Raw genomic sequence first — 22808 nt, forward strand, 5'->3', positions numbered from 1 at the left:
ATAAACTCGATAGTTAGCTAGAAAAATAACTCTAGAGAAAGAGCATTTTGCACGGCTCTGTGTAATACTTGATTCTGATTGGTCAATTGTGCATTCCAGTGGTATGTTATTCCCAGATAACAACCACCAAAAACTCAACAACACACCGCTCATCCGAGTACTACGAGTTATATTGACCGGTACTACTTCTATGTTTAACGCTGTTGTTGACTCTCTGGCGCCATCTCAAGGTGGCTGTAAAAAACGTAACCGCCATACAATGGAAGACTTCAAGGGTTTACGCTATAAAGTTTTAGATATGGATATTCTTCTTACACCAACACATTGATTCGAACCAGAAAGGCTCTATTAACCCATCCGATCCGTGTTGAGCGCGTTATTTGACGGACAACTGCGTTTTTTTATGAACTTCAAAAAGAGCTATAACTACTGCTTGGATTAACGTTAGCCTGGAGTTTTTAAACATAACTCTGATTGTATTCGTCTGAAAGAAGAATGTCATAAACCTGATGACTTGAGGGTGAGTAAATTATGGGCAATTTTTTTTATTTTTGGGTGAACTTCAGCATTAATTTCAACATGCAGTGCCTTGCGAAAATATTCAGCCCCCTTGAACTTTGCGACCTTTTGCCACATTTCAGGCTTCAAACAATGATATGAAGCTGTATTTTTTTGTGAAGAAAAAACAAGTTGGACACAATCATGAAGTGGAACGAAATGTATTGGATATTTCAAACTTTTTTAACAAATCAAAAACTGAAAAATTGGGCGTGCATAATTATTCGGCCCCTTTACTTTCAGTGCAGCAAACTCTCTCCAGAAGTTCAGTGAGGATCTCCGAATGATCCAATGTTGACCTGAATGACTAATGATGATAAAGAGAATCCACCTGTGTGTAATCAAGTCTCCGTATAAATGCACCCGCACTGTGATCGTCTCAGAGGTCCGTTTAAAGCGCAGAGAGCATCATGAAGAACAAGGAACACACCAGGCAGGTCTGAGATACTGTTGTGGAGAAGTTTAAAGCCGGATTTGGATACAAAAAGATTTCCCAAGCTTTAAACATCCCAAGGAGCACTGTGCAAGCGATAATATTGAAATGGAAGGAGTATCAGACCACTGCAAATCTACCAAGACCTGGCCGTCCCTCTAAACTTTCAGCTCATGCAAGGAGAAGACTGATCAGAGACGCAGCCAAGAGGCCCATGATCCCTCTGGAGGAACTGCAGAGATCTACAGCTGAGGTGGGAGACTCTGTCCATAGGACAACAATCAGTCGTATACTGCACAAATCTGGCCTTTCTAAGAGTGGCAAGAAGAAAGCCATTTCGTTTAAAGATTGCCACAAGCCACCTGGGAGACACACCAAACATGTGGAAGAAGGTGCTCTGGTCAGATGAAACCAAAATTGGCGTAAAAGCAACACAGCTCATCACCCTGAACACACACCATCCCCACTGTCAAACATGGTGGCGGCAGCATCATGGTGTGGGCCTGCTTTTCTTCAGCAGGGACAGGGGAGATGGTTCAAACTGATGGGAAGATGGAAGGAGCCAAATACAGGACCATTCTGGAAGAACACCTGATGGAGTCTGCAAAAGACCTGAGACTGGGACGGAGATTTGTCTTCCAACAAGACAATGATCCGAAACATAAAGCAGAATCTACAATAGAATGGTCCAAAAATAACCATATCCAGGTGTTCGAATGGCCAAGGCAAAGTCCAGACCTGAATCCAATCGAGAATCTGTGGAATGATCTGAAAACTGCTGTTCACAAACGCTCTCCATCCAACCTCACTGAGCTCCAGCTGTTCTGCTGGAGGAATGGGCAAACATTTCAGTCTCTCGATGTGCAAAACTGATAGAGACTAACCCCGAGAGACTCACAGCTGTAATCGCAGCAAAAGGTGGCGCTGCAAAGGGTTAACTTAAGGGGGCAGAATAATTATGCACGCCCAATTTTTCAGTTTTTGATTTGTTAAAAAAGTTTGAAATATTCAGTAAATTTCATTCCACTTCATGATTGTGTCCCACTTGTTGATTCTTCACAAAAAATTACAGATTCATATCATTGTTTGAAGCCTGAAATGTGGCAAAAGGTCGCAAAGTTCAAGGGGGCTGAATACTTTCGCATGGCACTGTATATGTAAAAACAAATCATTTCTTCTTGGAAGCTTTGTGTAAGAGCTAATAAAATATTTAAACTTAAGACAATACATATAAATATTTAGTGTTTAATTTACTTGAGACAAGTAGCCGTAATAAGCTGGATAATGTACACTGGATAATGGACAAAGCGACACAATCCCATTCATTTCAATGGAGCACTGGCGACTTCCGGCGACACGAGCGACATTGACCGTTGGCGACAGAATGTGGGCGTGTCAAGCGACACGAGACGCGACAAAAGTTCAAAAATGTCGACTTTATGCAAATTAGAAGCGATTTTCACGAGTGACAACCAATAGGAGTGAAGTCAGTGGAGTGCATGTGATCAATCTGCTGTTCTGCTCCTGCGGCATCGAGTCAAAATGGAGGAGAAGTTGATTTTAGCTGTGAGCAGTTTCCCTGTACTTTACGATATCTCTGTGTACATACAGACACATAAAAAAAAAATGATGCATGGATAAACGTGTCTGGGATTGTGGGGATATCAAGTAAGTTTTGACTTTGGCAATATGGTCTATTACAGTACAGTATGTATTCTAATAACTTGCAGTGTTCTGCAAAACACTAGTATTAAAAATGGTAGTATTGTTTGTTTTAAGCGACAAAATGATGTCAATAATGTAGGAGGGTGGTCTCTGCTAATGACGTTTAGAGGGAACCCGTAGTGGGAACGCCAACAAGAGTGATGCTCCGCTTCGCGTCGGGGTCCTCACACTGTCGGGGTCTATTCTGCGATAACAACCGGCTGGGTGTACATTATCCCTTCCTTAATGTTATTTTTACTTAACCGATCCTTTAATATCGAATAAATGTTTGAGTAAATCTGTCATGAAAAATTATTGTTAAGTTATTGAACCACCGCTTAAATTTCAAAAAATGAACTGAAGTATAAACATTAGGGGTGTGAAAATATCTCGCGAGACTAAACTCCCTCGTCATATTCTCATGACCTGGTCATAACGGAGTGTGAGGGTGAAGTTTATATTACGCCTCCACTCTAGTTTTGGTTTTTATAGAAATAAATACAATTTAATACAGGTGGATAATCACAACAGTCGCTTTAATTCCATCAGCTCATCTAGAACGAGCTGTTCGGAGCAGTGATCACGCGATAAGAAGATGAGCGTGTTATGAGTGTGAAGCGCTCGCATTCAGCGTGTGTTACGAGTGTGTGTGTGGTAGTGTGTTACATGTTAATGAAAAAGACAGCGGCGGAGGAATCGTTAAAGCGCCAGACTTAAACTGGTTCAGCACCACCGCTCCCTAATCACAGAGTATATGAACGATCGTGAAAGTAAAAGGGAACGTGCCTTCAAACACGCGTTTAATAAGTTACCGCTGTTTGAAAGCGGCTCCCTCAGGCATGAGAATCTCTCCCAATATTAAAGCTATCTAGTTGTTCCCATCTCTAGCTCTGTATCGGTATGCTTGAAGAAAAATTCGAATATTGAGATTTGATTTTGGTTATTGTTTGCAATTAATATCTATGATCAATTTGTAGGAAGGAGTTCAGTTAGGAGGTCAAAACAAGCTCATCTGTACTAAGGTCTGAAGAGAAAATCTTACAGGACTGCTGTCTTTTAATGTATATGACAATTCATACTCAGAAAGTAGAAATTAAATGACATTCATTACAAGAATTAATTCATTCATTTGGGTTCGTTTACGTCTTTGGTCCGTGTTGCGTTCATATATCAATAAAAAAGCGCACCAGAGTTGGTTTCGAAGCGGACTGAGACCCATCTTTTGAGCTGTTTCGGTCCGCTTGTTTGGTGTGCACCAGGGTTCATTTTAATCCAACCAAACATAGGGTTCACACTTGTCATGTTTGGTTTGATTAAAACAAACCCTGGTGTGATTGCTCGTTTAGTGCGGTTCATTTGAACATGTGAACGCTGCCATCTGAACCCTGGTGCGCACCAAACAAGCGGACCGAGAGCGCTAAAAAGATGGGTCTCGGTCCGCTTCCAAACCAACTCTGGTGCGGTTCGATTGATATATGAACGCAACACGGACCAAAGACATGTAAACGGACCAAAAACAGGACGAAATGTTACAAGATGTGACGCATAGTAGGGGTGTCAACAATAATCGATTCGGCGATGCATCGCGATGCGGGGCATGAACGATTCAGCATCGATGCGGCAAAGTGCCATAATCGATTATGTCACTGTTTATTTTCTGGCGGACGATAAAGTTGTGAAGTTTCAAATACTTCCGGTTTCGGGAGAATAACAACAACAAGGAATATGGCTGAGGCGGAGGGAGATGACCGCGATAGACGGGTTATTAAAAACGCGCTAACGACCCGAGGTGTGTAGGATTGTACGTATATATTTTTTGCACAATAATAAATTAATCCATAATGACGAAATACGGCGCAATTCACCTTTATTCCACAAGGTGGCAATGTCTGATAAGCAATGATGAAGTGACGGTTCACTCATAGTTACCTCTGACAGAAAACGAAACAATAATTATAATCTGCAAAACTTGAAATGGCTCAGTGATTTACTGCAGAGAGCAAGTACTAAACACAATCATATGTTAGTGTCACTGTCTCTTGATGATGGATGTGGTCAAGAAGCTGTCAGTGATCAAAATATTGATTTTGAAGACATTGAAAATGAGTTTGGAGAATATGCTCGAGATCGCGAATATGAGGCAATGCTGAATATACCGGTAAACAAGCTCTGACGAGGTCATATGATGATGGTATTAAACATCTGCTCAAACTGAATCCTTCCAAGCTCCAAAAGGTCACGAAATAGGTTTTATTTTATTCTTCTGTAGCTGTTACTCTAAAATCAGGAGTTTTATATATTATCACGACAGGTAGAGGTCTATCCATGTTAAATATAGATCTGGCTCGCTAACGACCTGAATATGTAAGAATGTTTGGTGAAACAGTCATGCATTTAAGGGTTAATTGCATTTTATTTTATTTAATAACTTTTATGTCAAAGATACAGGAGACACATAGCAGCCAATACAATCTGTTGTTTAATATCTGCTTGTATTGCCTCATGACTGATGAAAAATTTGCTTTGTGTGCAGTAGAATTTTGATGCATCACAATGCATCGTAGAATCGAATTGAATCGTTACCTGGTGAATCGTAATCGAATCGAATCGTGAAGGCAGTGCCAATGCACACCCCTAACGCATAGTCAGCTGATTTGACAACGTGGAAAGATCGGTGTATCCAAAATGAGTAACGTACGTTAAAGGACAAACGTAGAGCAACGAGGAAGAGCCTAATCAATACTTGGTCAGACGAGCATGTTTCCAAAATGCACAAAAAGCATCCCTGGTTCTTCTCATCAGAGGACTTGTGTCGGCCATTAGAGACGACAGAACGGCCGTCTCTTTTCTGCACAACGGAGGAAATCCTGGAGCTGTTTTGAATGTTTTGAACATTTTATGACCTCTTCATGAGTTCTCAGCGGGTAAAAATAATGCCATATGTACACGTTTAATCCGGCAGCATTGTTTTGAATGTTCGGTAAGCAAGCTCCTATGTCATATAAGCCGACCAATCAGTTTGTGACCGTCTCCCTATGCCTTTGGTTCGGTAAATTTAGGTTCGCTGTTAGCGTGACTATATGCTTTGTTTTTTGGTCCGGACCAAACTAACCGAACTACAAGTGTGAACATACCTTAAGACATTTTAAGACTTTTAAGGACCCGCAGACACCCTGGAACAGCAGAATTTGTGTCAATACCCCGCACTAATATTTAGCCACATAGAGATTAACAATATATATCCATGCATACCAAAAACAGACGAGTTAACAGGATCGGCAGCTTCAAAATCCTCCAATGTACATTCTGCAAAGTCTGAGCGCTCAGTAGAGTCGAATGTGTTGAGCGCCTCACCTTGTGTTAGCAGCTTTAAGGTCACAAAAGTGTGTGTGGAGGGTCTTGACGGTGTCGTTACAGACCAGGTTGACCACGTCCACCTCAGACAGACGCATCCGCAGCTGCTTCATCATCTCCCAGAAGTCCTCCGACAGCATCTGGTACAGCTGGCCCTCATCTCGACTCAACGGGACGTACCACGACAGAATATAGTCCCTATAGCTGTAGTCAAACACTGCAAAGAAAGAGAGAATTATTACTGATCTATAGAGACGTTTTTTACTGATATTCATAACTTCAGCACCACAAACCATATTTTCTATATGCATAGAATACATTCATTTAATTATCAAAAAAAATTACTTTTCTTACAAAGTATTTTTGTCTTGTTTCGTCCAAACAGCTAAAAATTCTTAAAACAAGAAGTATTTACTGGACAAGCAAAAGTAATTGTCTTGTTTTAGGAAAAAATACCTAAAAATGAAGAGAGTTTTTGCTTAAAATAAGATAAATAATCTGCACATGGGGTGAGAATAATAATCTTAATTCAAACAGAAAACAAGATTATTTTTCTTACCCCATTGGCAGATTATTTAGGTTATTTTAAGACAAAACTCTCTTCATTTTGAGTTATTTCTTACCAAAAACAAGACAATAATTTGTACTTGTCTAATAAATGTTTCTTAATGTAATAAGACAAAAATACTAAGAAAGCATTTTTTGCAGTGTGTGCACTATAGTACCAATGCATCCCACAATGCAATGCACTCAAACTTCACTTTTCCGTGTGACTCATGAACTAGAAGTGACAGCAACCATTACCATCTTTAACTATAAAGAACCTTTAGTGGTTCATGGAAGAGAAAGATAAGAAGTCACTGAGGCTACCAGATGCCTTTGCTTTACGGCAGTTTATCTGGATGATAAAACACACACACACACACACACACACACACACACACACACACACAGACATCGTCCGCTGTCAACAGAGCAGCTAATATAATACAGATAAAGTCATTCAGCAACACTGTATTTACTGAGTGTAAATTAAGAATCTGAGGTTTGTCCTGTCACTATAGACGGCATCATCATCAAGTAAAATATTTGTTTAGACTAATTGTATGCAGTTTCAATCAGAATAAATAGACTACTATGAATATTGATTTTATAAAGGGGTGGTGAATAGAACTGAGGAATCAACTTTTCCATGAGCTTTTGAAATATAAAAGGTCATGTTAATATAATATCCTCTAAGTTTCAGAGCTGAAAACTTCATTGTTAGTCAAAGAAAAGCTTTTATAGACACCAGGCCCAGCAAATGATCGTGTGCTTCATACTGACGTCAGTGTGCGACGAAACACACACCTCTACAGCGCGTCTAACCCTCATGGAGCTGATCGGCCGATCAGTCGCTGCATAAGCTTCCTTCTGATCCTAATATTAGGAATGAGTGGTTGAGCTTTATTTTTAATAAAGTTCCAGCTCACGTGGGGAAGACATGTTCACTTCAGTTCACTGCGGGATCGTTTATAAACTAGTCTCCTGTCGATGCTGGATTTGGATCCGACGGGAATGGTGCAGAACACGTTTACGAGCCCTGTGGTCGAGATAATCATTCTGGTTGCCGCTTCTCCCTCACTCTCTCCTCTCCGTCATGTGGACTGACTGGGGAGCTGAAGCTCATTAAATATGCAAATATTATCCAATCCTAGCCGTAGTAGGCGTTTACTTCCAAGTCTCCAGTGACACGCCCATCAAAACCCAGTGTAGAAAATAGCCTATTACTTATTAGTTATGATGTTTTTGAATGTAAAAACCACAAGAACATCATTAGTTGACCTCAGACAACAGTATAAAAAAAATTTAAAAGCCGGTTCATGACACCTTTAATTTATATGTATGGCATAACACTATGACCATCTTTCTAATATTCTGTTGGTCCCTCCACTGACTGAGATGCTCTGTGTATGTGTATGTGTCTGTGGATGCTCCTTCCTTGGAGCACTTTTGATAAATACTGACCACTGCAGACCGGGAACAGCCCACAAGAGCTGCAGTTTTGGAGATGCTCTGACCCAGTCGTCTAGCCGTCACAATCTGGCCCTCGTCAAACTCGCTCAAATTACTAATCTTGCCCATTTTTCCTGCTTCTAACACATCAACTTTGAGGATAAAATGTTCACTTGCTGCCTAATATATCCCACCCACTAACAGGAGCCGTGATGAAGAGACCATCAGTGTTATGGGTCCTGATTTTTCAAAATCCTTTGTGAATGTCCCTTGTCAGACTGTACAAACACGATCCCCGATGTAAGCCACGTCACACTTTAATATCTCAGCTGGCATTAATGTCAGACTGCACGATAGTGACGGCGCGCTAAAGACAGACGCACGCTAGAAAACTCGTCCGGAGTTTTATATCATCAATGAATGACGCGTTCGGTGACGGTGAGCTGCATTACACGCGACTGAAATGCTGGCTACAAAGAATTCTCTAGCTCTCGTTTTGGTCATAGTTTGTCTTGAAAACGGAGATATTTGACGGTCGTCGTAGGAGAAGTCACACTGCAGGATTGTGTGCCAAATCTTCTGACACTGCCAGAGTTTGGTCTGAGGTGAAATTTGATCGCAGCGCTCATTAATCGGCTGCCGGTGAACATGTCAAACTAACGATCAAAGACGTCAGATTTTAGCCGAGGATCTGAGGAATCTTTTAGGATTTGCTAAATTTGTCTCAGACGGACAAATCGTGGCCAAAAGCGCAGTGTGCACCCGGATTTACTCACGTGCCAGTGCTCACTGATCAGTGAATCTGCTAAATATTTTAGTACAATTTTAACCAAAATGAAAAGTGTTTAAAAATAATATGCTTAAAGTTGGCATGAAATTGAAGTAGGTCGGGGCTTGATTTAGTCTGTGGGGAATTGATTGGATGGCTGTGGTCTGCTATTGATGGATCTCATGTGAGTGACAGGTGGCCCCGCCCTCATCATCAGAGAAGAGATGAAGAGGGAGAGGAAGATATTCTGACTCAAGATTACATGAATTTAAAACAATAATGATGTGAGCGGATAAATCAATTATAATTTAATACTGTAATATTCCATCTGGAAAAAAAACTATTTTCTGATGACTTTTAAATGTCAAAAAAACAAACACACACACACGCACACACTTCTCAAAAACTTGGAGACGCCATACACACTGTGGCAGATGGCATGAATGTGATGGCACTACCAGAGGATTACTGCAACAGGCCGCTCAAATCTGTACAGACACACACACACACACTCACACACTCCGATCGAGAGCCAAATGCGCTTCAGTGACACCCTTTGTGCAGCTCTTTCTGAAAGCTTGGTTTGCAGGCATTTTTCCTCCCGGCTGAGGCGGCTCTATTTATAGCCACAGTGACCTCATAAATGTGCTGACTTTCCCCAGCTGAGCAACAGGAAGTGCAGCAGACACTGTTCCCGTGCCGTTTCCTTCAGGCAGCTTCCGCTTATCGAGTGACACGGCAGAAAACATGCACGACGGAGAACTTGCACATTCTCGACTGCAACAAAAAGACTATTTATAGTAAATAATAAATAAATATATAAAAATAGAAATTAATACAATTAATAAATGCTAAATTAAATATTACACATATAAAATTATATATATATATACACACACACACACAGGTCCTTCTAAAAAAGCTAGCATATTGTGATAAATTTCATTATTTTCCATAATGTACTGATAAAAATTAAACTTTCATATATTTTAGATTCATTGCACACCAACTGAAATATTTCAGGTCTTTTATTGTTTTAATACTGATGATTTTGGCACACAGCTCATGAAAACCCCAAATTCCTATCTCAAAAAATTTGCATATTTCATCCAACCAATAAAAGAGACGTGTTTTTAATACAAAAAAAAGTCAACCTTCAGATAATTATGTTCAGTTCTGCACTCAATACTTGGCTGGGAATCCTTTAGCAGAAATGACTGCTTCAGTGCGGCGTGGCATGGAGGCGATCAGCCTGTGGCGCTGCTGAGGTGTTCTGGAGGCCCAGGATGCTTCGATAGCGGCCTTAAGCTCATCCAGAGGGTTGGGTCTCGCGTCTCTCAACTTTCTCTTCACAATATCCAACAGATTCTCTATGGGGTTCAGGTCAGGAGAGTTGGCAGGCCAATTGAGCACAGTAATACCATGGTCAGTAAACCATTTTCCAGTGGTTTGGCACTGTGAGCAGGTGCCAGGTCGTGCTGAAAAACCAAATCTTCATCTCCATAAAGCTTTTCAGCAGATGGAAGCATGAAGTGCTCCAAAATCTCCTGATAGCGAGCTGCATCGACCCTGCCCTTGATCAAACACAGCGGAACAACACCAGCAGCTGACATGGCACCCCAGACCATCACTGACTGTGGGGACTTGACACTGGACTTCAGGCATTTTGGCATTTCCTTCTCCCCAGTCTTCCTTCAGACTCTGGCACCTTGATTTCCGAATGACATGCAAAATTTGCTTTCATTTGAAAAAAGTACTTTGGACCACTGAGCAACAGTCCAGTGCTGCTTCTCTGTAGCCCAAAAGTGTCTTGACCTGGGGAATGCGGCACCTGTAGCCCATTTCCTTCTCACGCCTGTGCATGGTGGCTCTGGATGTTTCTACTCCAGACTCAGTCCACTGCTTCCGCAGGTCCCCCAAGGTCTGGAATCGGTCCTTCTCCACAATCTTCCTCAGGGTCCGCTCACCTCTTCTCGTTGTGCAGCGTTTTTTGCCACACTTTTTCCTTCCCACAGACTTCCCACTGAGGTGCCTTGATACAGCACTCTAGGAACAGCCTATTCGTTCAGAAATGTCTTTCTGTGTCTTCCCCTCTCGCTTGAGGGTGTCAATGATGGCCTTCTGGACAGCAGTCAGGTCGGCAGTCTTACCCATGATTGCGGTTTTGAGTAATGAACCAGGCCGGGAGTTTTTAAAAGCCTCAGGAATCTTTTGCAGGTGTTTAGAGTTAATTAGTTGATTCAGATGATTAGGTTAATAGCTCGTTTAGAGAACCTTTTCATGATATGCTAATATTTTGAGACAGGAATTTTGGGTTTTCATGAGCTGTGTGCCAAAATCATCAGTATTAAAACAATAAAAGACCTGAAATATTTCAGTTGGTGTGCAATGAATCTAAAATATATGAAAGTTTAATTTTTGTCATTACATTATGGAAAATAATGAACTTTATCTCAATATGCTAATTTTTTGAGAAGGAACTGTATATATATATATATATATATATATAAAACAAAAATAAGTTTGCTGCAAAGATGTAAGAAAAAGACTATAGTAAATAATAAATAAATACATAAAAATAGAAATTATTACAATTAATAAATCCTAAATAAAATATTGCACATATAAATAATATATATATATATATATATATATATATATATATATATATATATATATATATATATAAAATAAAAATAATAAACTTACTGCAAAGATGCTATTCGTAAAAATGTATTATAAACCAGATTCATTCACATTCTCGACCACAAGAAAAAGACTATACTACATAATTAATAAATACATAAATAAAATAGAAAAGTAAAACACATTATAAATACAAAATTACATTTTAATATTATATAATATAACAATTTAATAAATAAATATAAAAAATAATTCAAATAAACTTTCTGCAAAGATGCTAGATTATTCGTAATATTAACCAGATTACAGAGGTACGGTGATATGAACATCTCTTCAACAAGCTGAGATTTCAGTTCCCATTCATGTCCAAAATGTGCAAATGGTAAAGCGCTAATTAAGCAACAACGGCCGGTTTCACAGACGAGGCTCAGGCTAGGCCCAGACTAAAATGCACATTGAGCAATTTTAACTGAAAGCTTTTGCGATCCTTGTTTCTGTCGGTGCGACTGAATTTTGTTAGAGGTCTTACAGGGAGTGCAGAATTATTAGGCAAATGAGTATTTTGACCACATCATCTTCGGTATGCATGTTGTCTTACTCCAAGCTGTATAGGCTGGAAAGCCTACTACCAATTAAGCATATTAGGTGATGTGAATCTCTGTAATGAGAAGGGGTGTGGTCTAATGACATCAACACCCTATATCAGGTGTGCATAATTATTAGGCAACTTCCTTTCCTTTGGCAAAATGGGTCAAAAGAAGGACTTGACAGGCTCAGAAAAGTCAAAAATAGTGAGATATATTGCAGAAGCATGCAGCAGTCTTAAAATAGCCAAGCTTCTGAAGCGTGATCATCGAACAATCAAGCGTTTCATTCAAAATAGTCAACAGGGTCGCAAGAAGCGTGAGGAAAAACCAAGGAGCAAAATAACTGCCCGTGAACTGAGAAAAGTCAAGCGTGCAGCTGCCAAGATGCCACTTGCCACCAGTTTGGCCATATTTCAGAGCTGCAACATCACTGGAGTGCCCAAAAGCACAAGGTGTGCAATACTCAGAGACATGGCCAAGGTAAGAAAGGCAGAAAGTCGACCACCACTGAACAAGACACACAAGCTGAAACGTCAAGACTGGGCCAAGAAATATCTCAAGACTGATTTTTCTAAGGTTTTATGGACTGATGAAATGAGAGTGAGTCTTGATGGGCCAGATGGATGGGCCCGTGGCTGGATTGGTAAAGGGCAGAGAGCTCCAGTCCGACTCAGACGCCAGCAAGGTGGAGGTGGAGTACTGGTTTGGGCTGGTATCATCAAAGATGAGCTTGTGGGGCCTTTTCGGGTTGAGGATGGAGTCAAGCTCAACTCCCAGTCCTACTGCCAGTTTCTGGAAGACACCTTCTTCAAGCAGTGGTACAGGAAGAAGTCTGCATCCTTCAAGAAAAACATGATTTTCATGCAGGACAATGCTCCATCACACGCGTCCAAGTACTCCACAGCGTGGCTGGCAAGAAAGGGTATAAAAGAAGAAAATCTAATGATATGGCCTCCTTGTTCACCTGATCTGAACCCCATTGAGAACCTGTGGTCCATCATCAAATGTGCGATTTACAAGGAGGGAAAACAGTACACCTCTCTGAACAGTGTCTGGGAGGCTGTGGTTGCTGCTGCACGCAATGTTGATGGTGAACAGATCAAAACACTGACAGAAGCCATGGATGGCAGGCTTTTGAGTGTCCTTGCAAAGAAAGGTGGCTATATTGGTCACTGATTTGTTTTTGTTTGGTTTTTGAATGTCAGAAATGTATATTTGTGAATGTTAAGATGTTATATTGGTTTCACTGGTAAAAATAAATAATTGAAATGGGTATAAATTTGTTTTTTGTTAAGTTGCCTAATAATTATGCACAGTAATAGTCACCTGCACACACAGATATTCCCCTAAAATAGCTCAAACTAAAAACTAAAACTTCCAAAAATATTCAGCTTTGATATTAATGAGTTTGTGTTCATTGAGAACATGGTTGTTGTTCAATAATAAAATTAATCCTCAAAAATACAACTTGCCTAATAATTCTGCACTCCCTGTAGAGGTTATGTGATTTCAGACGCAGCCATAAAGACTTCACTTGTGTGTGCTATTCTTTTATATTTAGATTAGAACGACTTTCAGAAATATATTTTTATTGTGATCAGTTATCATACTTGGTGTGAACGGGCCTTTACATCTGGTTGCCGTTTCATGCAATAACAGTGAACATGGTCTGGGCCTTTCAAGTTTCGCAACTTAAAGCAGCATAAAATCTTTGAAGGAAATCTTTGTGTGAAATGAAAACCAAAATTTAAGTCATTATTCACGGATTATACCTCACCAGTTGAATTAGATCATTAAGACCTGCATTGTGAAATAAATCAATCAATCGACTGAAAAGATCAGACTTGGAACAGTGATTCGTTGTTTGTAATTGAATGTAAAAGTGCATTACGATAACAGAACAGAACCAGAACTTCATTTAAAATCATGAGGGCGAGTAAATGATGACGGGATTTTCATTTTTGTGTGAACTACACTTTTAAGCATGAGCAATGGTTTAAGTGATTCTCGCTTTGGCAATCATTACTAATGGGAATGAAATTACATCTAACTTACTCGATTCATAAATCTGACAGCCAGCTGAGCTCAGAATACAGGAAGAGGTGTATGCAGTCACTTAGCAATCCCCCAAAAATGCCTAGAAACCACCCTAGCAACTGCCTCAACACATTTAAAACCTGTCACAACTTGAGGGTGGTCTCTTTTGACTTGGAATAATATTCAATCACCTAGAAACTATGTAGACCACCCTAAAATCTATAGAAACCACCTAAAAACGCCCTAGCAACCACCTAGAACACCTAGCAACTGCACAGCAACACATTTAAAAACCTCTTAAGAACATAAGGATGGGCATTTTTAACTTGGACTATTTTTCAGTCACCTAAAAACCACTCTGAATACCCTAAAATTCACGAAGACCACCTAACAACGCCCTAGCAACCACCTAGAACACCCTAGCAACTGCACAGCAACACATTTAATACCTCCTTAGAACATAAGGATGGGCATTTTTAACTTGGACTATTATTCAATCACCTAGAAACCACTCTGAATACCCTAAAATCCACAAAGACCACCTAACAACGCCCTAGCAACCACCTAGAACACCCTAGCAACTGCACAGCAACACATTTAATACCTTTGAGAACTTGATGATGGGCTTTTTTGACTTGGACTATTATTCAATCATCAAGCAACCATTCTGAACAACCTAAAATCCATAGAAACTGTCACTTTTAGGGGTTAAACGGACTATAGCATAGATTAGTGACCCCATATGGACCAGGGCCCACATTCTGGCAGAATTGTGTTTCACAGATTAAATGCTAAATGAAGCAAAATGTAAAAAATAAAAAAAAAGTTAAAAAAAAAAAAAGTTAAAAATTAAATTACATTTAAAAGTTAGTTGAAAAACTGAACAAAAATCTAAAATGTTGTCTTGCCAATAAAGTGAAGTAAGTTTTAGTTGAAGCCCTAAAATTCTTATTAATTTATTGGAAATTTTAAAAAATAAATAAAACTGAAATAAAATAAATTAAACAAATAGCAAAATTTAAATAAAAAAATCTGCTAAATTTACAAGCACGTTACATAAAAATTGTCATGAAATGTATTTTTAAAATACGAATAAAACTATAATAACACTGCCACAGACATGACAATTAAATTAGTTATAAATCGTCTTCTGGTCATCTAATGAAAATATCCCTCAAATCTCAACAGCTGCCCTTTAAACTTCAGTATAACTCTCTCCGTTTCACACTCAATAATAATATAATCATAAGACTCCATATTGTGCTTTAGCTGATCATGGACTAAATCCCAATAACTAAATAAATAATGAGACCGTTGAGTCATTCAGGTTGTTTGCGGGAAGCCCGGCTTGGCTAAAAACCCCAACTGAACTCATAAATATAACATGAGAGAAACATTGTGTTGAATGATTTAAAGCTCGAATCAATGCGGTCCAACTACTGCAGACATAAAGCATCTCTTCAATCCTCCGTCATTCTGTCTTGATTGAGTTTATCAGATTCTGATACGAGTCAGACTGGATGCCAAACAGCAGCACTCAGTGTTTGTTTAGGCCGCGTGACGTTAGTGCTGATGAGATTCTGTCATCGGTGCGTAAAAACAAAAAAACACCCAGCAGGGAGTCTGAGATAACAACCGGCGTTTGCACAGCAGGCGTATTCATCACCAAAACACGCTCTAGTCTGATCTCACACGCCATAGACAGACGGGCTATAAATGCTGTTTCTGCAGCGCATATTATTTATGTACAGCATGTAAAATATTCTGAATGCATGGAATCTCTGTGTGACATAATACAGTATATTTGGCAAAATAAGCAGAGCTACTGGGACAAAGTACACAGCTTCATTTCTTGAGTAAAAGTACTACTGGTCAAATATTACTCCGTTACAAGTGAAAGTTGTATCAACAGATTTATACTGGAGTAAAAGTACAGAAGTATCTGTTTGCAAAAGTACTTAAGTATCAAAAGTACATTTCCTTTTTTATCTCAACGTATTATTATTTTATTATTGTTGTATAAATGCACATTATGCCATCATGGTTTAAGCCATTCAGTGACGCTTCATCTGACATACTAGCATACGACTAACTTAAACTCATTTAAATACTTGTAGAAAAGTTACAAAGCTCTTTATAAAGCTGCTGTCACTTTAAGGTCGAATGCACGGATCCAATACACTGATACACATCTGATATTCTCCCAACTTTACTCTTCTCTCTTCTGAGACTAGGGCTGGCCGATAAAACGATAACGATAATCATCACAATATAATTTTCCTCGATAAAACGATAACAACCATTCGATAAATTCTCGATATATACTTACGCTATGCGTAATGCTGCGCATGCGTATTGCAGACCGGGCTTCTGGGTGCGGCACGCGCTGCTGTTTACAGTCAGTGACTGACAGGCTTGGAGGATCGGAGTGAAGTGGAGCGAGAAAAATGAGCGATAGTGAAGAAAACTCAGAGCTCTCGACCAGCTCGAAGGACACAGATATTGTTGACAAGTTAGCTCGCTCAACTTCAGTGGTTTGGAGATATTTTGGCGATCCTATCCGACATAAAACAGCGACGAAGGCTACGTGGACTGCTTATCATAGGTTCACATTCACCACACAGAATTTAATTATTAAATGATAGTGCTTCTTCGAAGTTCTTCCATATAACATTGAGCCCAACACTGCGGTAAATCTACATTAACTACATTCACACACAGGCTTATCACCTTGTTAGTTGCGGTGGGTGACTGACAACAAGCTAACGCTACCAAACTATAATCACTAAAACATCGGACTTCTACATCGCTATCATAATTGTTTGTGTTTGGTGATGTATTAATGACTCAGCATCGCCTGTGTCAAAGAGAAATAATTTAATCCGATGTTTAAAATGAATAAAATAGACTAGACAGCCCTTACTGGAGTTCCACAAATACTAAACTTTGCTCTCTCCCTCCTCTCGCGGCCAGCCCACTGTCGGTGTGTGTGTGTGTGAGAGAGAGAGAGATGCACAGGGGACCTTTTTTTTCCTTTTTCTTTTTTGCCCGTTTGCGTTTTTAGTGTTTTACTACTTACACGATTAAGTAATGATGATATTATTGATATACAGTGTAGAGTAAAAAATGCTGACCACAAATAATATTTTAATAAATAAATCTACCTCAGTTTTAATAAACTGTTCACCTGTTTGGGAAGTGTTTGTCATGTTTTGACAATAAAGGAGTTTAAAACCACACTTAACTGTCTGTTTTATACATCTTTCACTCAGGAGCAAAAATATGCCTTTAAACTTTAAAAAAATAAAGATTTTACATTTATTGTGATATTTATCGATATCGACTGATATGGAAAATTATATTGTGATATTTTTTTGGGCCATACTGCCCAGCCCTATCCCAGACGTTTTAATATTTTATAAGACATGCACCAAGTTAATGCCAACTAAACTAATCTTGATTTTTTTCTAACTGAAACATACTTTCAAAGTTTGGCTATGGGTGCACACACTTGTGCCTAAGAACCGTCCTCTTCCATTTTGCTATGAACTCATCAGTGTTCAAAAAATGATGGGAAAATGTATATGACCCTATAAGAGTGATTCCTGAAACAACAACAACAACAACAAAACCTTTTAAAGAAGGAAAAAATCATCCATCGACTTTCAGAGCTGCTACAGAAACGACTTTTGACCTTGATAGAAATGTAGTGAAGTAAAAAGTATGATATTAGTCTTTCAAATGTAGTGCAGTAAAAATCATAAGTTTCCAGAAAAAATTATACTCCAGTAAATGTACTTAGTTACTATCCACCTCTGCCCACAATGCACAACTTCACCTTCCATTTATGTACGGCTGCGGCTTCCTTTTGATTGGTATGGCAAAAAAATGATCACATACAATCATGGTCTTCTCTGTCCACGGCTCACGTGATGGAAAACTACCCATAGGAATGTCTTCCACTCCCTTTCATTCTCTGTCTCGTCAGGCTGATCTACAGGAAGTGTGCCTCATGACAAACTGATTTACATCATTCTGCGATACCTGATCTTGGATCAGTAATGTGGTTAAGCAGCTAATGGTCCAGGTGCGTTGGTTAAGCCAAGAAATGTGATCAGACGACGATATCAAATGTGTGCTGTGTGAAGGCAAACAATGCCTAGCAACACCCTAGTAACCTTCTAGAACACCCTAGCAAATCCATAGCACCACACTTCAAACCTCTCACAACTTGAGGGTGGGCTCTTTTGACTTGGACTAGTATTCAGTCTCCTAGAAACCCCACAATTTTTAGAAACTGCATAGCAACACCCTAGCAACCACATAGAACAACCTAGAAACTGCATAGCAAAACATTTAAAACTTTAGGGTGGGATTTTTGACTTGGACTATTATTCAATCCCCTAGAAACCACTCTGAATACCCTAAAAACCTTAGAAACTGTCTAGAACAATCCAGAATCGTTAGAAACCGCATAGCAACACGCTAGCAACCACTTAAAACACGTTAGCAACACATTTAAAACCTCTGAAAACTTGAGGGTGGGCCATTTTGACTTGGACCAGTCACCTACAACACTCTAAACCTTCACAAATTGCGCTTCACAAATAATTTGCTGAATACCTCGGTTGTAATGAGTTATTTCCGTCAACGTTGCTCTTCTATCAGCTTGAATCAGTCGGCCCATTCTCCTCTGACCTCGAGCATCAACAAGGCATTTTCGCCCACAGGACTGCTGCATACTGGATGTTTTCCTCTTTTCACACCATTCTTTGTAAACCCTAGAAATGGTTGTGTGTGAAAATCCCAGTAACTGAGCAGATTGTGAAATACTCAGACCGGCCCGTCTGGCACCAACAACCATGCCACGCTCATAATTGCTTAAATCACATTTCTTTCCCATTCTGACATTCAGTTTGGAGTTCAGGAGATTGTCTTGACCAGGACCACACTCCTAAATGCACTGAAGCAACTGCCATGTGATTGGTTGATTAGAAAATTGCATTAATAAGAAATTGTACAGGTGTCCCTAACAGTGTTAATTTCGTCAGACGAGACAAGACGAATTTATGTTCGTCAACGACCTTTTTCCCATGACTAAGACGAGACGATGAAGAGACTGCAAAAATGTCCAAAAACGCTGACTAAGACTAAATTAACATGCATTACTGTTGATGAAAAAGGACGAGACCAAAATGTTTTGCATAAAATAAAATCTTTGGTCCAATTAATTGTATGTATTTTAATATATAACATTATATACAGTATACATTATTTATACATAAAATAAATTAAAAATTGCTGTCAAATCGATTTTTCACAATTTTATAACACATTATATATTTACAAACGTATGTTAGATGTGTTTAATCGATTTGACAGCATTAAAATAAAAGTAAATATAAAAGAAAATATGATTTTAAATAATATAAAGCAACTACTAAGTAAATATAGCAAATGGCTGATGTGTCACAGCCCATTTCACAGCACTTTCATAATCTAATTCATTCATGCCTGACAGAAAGCTTTGTGAAGTATAGAAAGAGATTACAACAATGCTTATAAATGCACATGAAACTCACCTACAAAACAGCTTTAAAAAATAAATGTCTGAAATCACAGCATAAGAACAGAGAAAGGTTTGCCAATGTAAAAATAGAAAATATTAGCTCAGTATATGAACCAAAGAATAAAAGGCTGGAAAACAATGGAAACTTCCCACCATAACAGAAAAACAAATGTGTGTGTGTGTGTGTGTGTGTGTGTGTGTGTGTGTGTGTGTGTGTGTGTGTGTGTGTGTGTGTGTGTGTGTGTGTGTGTGTGTGTGTGTGTGTGTGTTTAAAGACATGTCTGATGGATGCAGTTAGTGGTTTGTGCTATAATGTCATTCCACCCACACACCCCATCAGACAGACAGATAATAAGACAGACGGAAATCACGCCATTGTCAGAGACAGCGATTGTTAAGCCTATGAGAGAGCGAGAGAGAGCGAGAGAGAGCGAGAGAGAGCGAGAGCGCGAGAGAGAGAGAGAGAGAGAGAGAGAGAGAGAGAGAGAGAGAGAGAGAGAGAGAGAGAGAGAGAGAGAGAGAGAGAGATTATAACCCTTCTCAACCACAAAATAATGGCGACTGGCAGTCTAGAGCTTTATTATTTTTATTTTCAGCACACACTGTATCTAGACCCTTAAATCAATATTATGATTATTATTATATCCAGATTCTAGTCAGAATATGAGTCTGATGCTCCATTGGGCTGTAATTATGGGGCGTGGTTTCAACCGAACCAGGAAAGAAATCAATTGGACAGACCCACAACCAATCAGAGCAACAGAGCGAGTGACGAGCGACACACAGTTGTCAACAGAACTCAGCTGCACACACACTGGAAGAAGAAGTAGAAGAAGATGAGTGTAAACGATCTTTGCCAGTGTTGTAGAATAATTTTAGGATACACAGAGTACTTACCAACACGATCATCATTTCTGAGAGAAATAGTGCAGGTGAACACATAAGTACAAGTTCTCCGATTAGGATTTGAACGAGTTCAACCCAAGCGCTCTTTGATGACTTGGATGATTAGTGTTGCTCATACGATCATCATTTCTGAGAGAAATAGTGCAGGTGAACACAAATGAAGATATTTTATTGTAAAGCTGAAATAGACCCATAAAGGCACTAAACACATCGACACACAGCCCATCTCACTACAGCGGCTGTACAATAATTTTACGAAGCGACGAGAATATTTTTTCGCGCAAAAAAATTAAAATAATGATTTTATCCGCCGAGTTATTGTCTTCCGTGTCGGTCTCGGCCGTGAGCTCAGGTGATAGCGGCTCCTCCTCTTCTGGGTCATGAACGGCGGATCTGCGTCATATTCTCGCGCATGCGTTGAGTTCACGGCAATAACTTGGTGGATAAAGTCATTATTTTGTGCGCACAATAACTATTTTCATAGCATTGTAACAATATTGTACAGCCGCTGTAGTGAGATGGGCTGTGTGTCGATGTGTTTAGTGCCTTTATGGGTCTTGTGAGTGGGAATGGACTGAATGCCAATGGAGGCCTATCTGAAGCCTTTCTCAGCTTTACACTAAAATATCTTCATTTGTGTTCCCGAAGATGAACGAAGGTCTTACGGATGTCCAACGACATGAGAGTGAGTAATTAATTTTCATTTTTGGGTGAACTAACCCTCGAACTAACTAGCCTGCCCTGACAATCTGATTGGTCCGAACAGCTCTGGTTCGAGCATAGTTGCTCCACAACGCAAGATTTTTTCCCAAACCAGTTCAGCGCAAATCCCGCCCAATTCTAAACATTGATTTTTGGCCTTGTCAATCACAATAACGATTGCCTACACCCAGACCTGATCCCTAAACCTACCCGTCACTGTAACCTCAGCCAATGAAATTGGTTGCAGGGCGGGATTTCTGCTGAACTGGTTTGGGAAAAAATTAAAAATAAATCAACGGATGAAGTCCAGACGGAACTTCCCAACCTCAAATGTTGTGGGCGGGGCTAAGTTTGACTGACATCCAGGGGTGTGTTTCCCAAAATCATAGTTAACCAACCTGTTAGCAACTATGGTTCTGGGAAACGCACCCCAGGTTAGTAGTGATCAGTTGTAAATGCGCTTACACAGAACATCCAGATAGTTTTGATAACACGTCGTTCCAGGAAATCCCCATGAGCGTCATACTATCCCTGTAGCTCAATAAACATAGGACGGATTAAACATGACTAATAAACACACGACTGCGACAATATACGGTGAATCTGAGTTCAATATATGATGTGTACCTAAGCCTTCTCGAGTATTTTCATGATAATAAACTATATTTATCCTACAGTGCTAATTCATGTAGCCTTTATCACTGTATAGATTACAAATCAGGAATTCTGAGTAAGAAGCCACACCATCTCACAGAAGGTTGTTTTAGGGGTGCGTTCACACTTGTCATGTTTGGTTTGATTAAAACGAACCCTGGTGTGATTGCTCGTTTAGTGCGGTTCATTTGAACATGTGAACGCTGCCATCCGAACCCTGGTGCACACCAAACAAGCGGACCGAGAGCGCTAAAAGATGGGTCTCGGTCCGCTTCCAAACCAACTCTGGTGCGGTTCGATTGATATATGAATGCAACACGGACCAAAGACAGGACGTGATGTCACAAGATGTGACAGATAGTCAGCTGATTTGACGACGCGGAAAGATCGATCGGTGTATCCGAAATGAATAACGTACATTAGAGGGCAAACGTGGAGCAACGAGGAAGTGCCTCATCAATATTTGGTCCGACGAGCATGTTTGGAAAATGCTAGAAAAACTTAAACAGAGGAGCTGTGTTGGCCATTAGTCGGTACAGACGACAGACCGGCCGACTCTTTTGCAGCAGATCTTCGTTTCTGCATCGGAGGAAATCCTGCTGCTGTTTTGTTTTTAACATTTTATGAGTACACGTACATTTTATGAGTAACATTTTTTATTATGTACACGCATAAAATGATGGCGTTTAACCCAGCACACAGCATTGTTTTGAGTGTTCGGTAAGCGAGCTTCTACGTCATATAAGCCGACCAATCAGGTTGTGAGCGTCTCCCTGTGCCTTTGGTTCGGTAACTTTAGGTTCGCTGTTAAAAATGCCAGTGTGAACGCTAAGCGGACCAAGACTATATGTTTTGTTTTTGTTTTTTGGTACAGACCAAACGAACCAAACTACA

The 22808-nt window shown here is 39.7% G+C and overlaps 2 protein-coding genes across 2 annotated transcripts in view; one reads left to right on the forward strand and one right to left on the reverse strand.

Moving 5' to 3' along the window:
- The window catches only part of gnpda2 (glucosamine-6-phosphate deaminase 2), a 469370-nt gene that overhangs the window by 192007 nt on the left and 254555 nt on the right, over positions 1-22808 (forward strand). The window lies entirely within an intron of this gene.
- The window catches only part of snx25 (sorting nexin 25), a 78751-nt gene that overhangs the window by 50216 nt on the left and 5727 nt on the right, over positions 1-22808 (reverse strand). Inside the window, exon 3 of the mRNA XM_067458091.1 lies at positions 6050-6266. Coding sequence (XP_067314192.1) covers positions 6050-6266 — 217 coding nt within the window. The remainder of the gene's footprint in view (positions 1-6049; positions 6267-22808) is intronic.

The sequence above is a fragment of the Pseudorasbora parva genome, chromosome 11 (genome assembly GCF_024679245.1).
Source record: "Pseudorasbora parva isolate DD20220531a chromosome 11, ASM2467924v1, whole genome shotgun sequence".
Taxonomy (NCBI): Eukaryota; Metazoa; Chordata; class Actinopteri; order Cypriniformes; family Gobionidae; genus Pseudorasbora; species Pseudorasbora parva.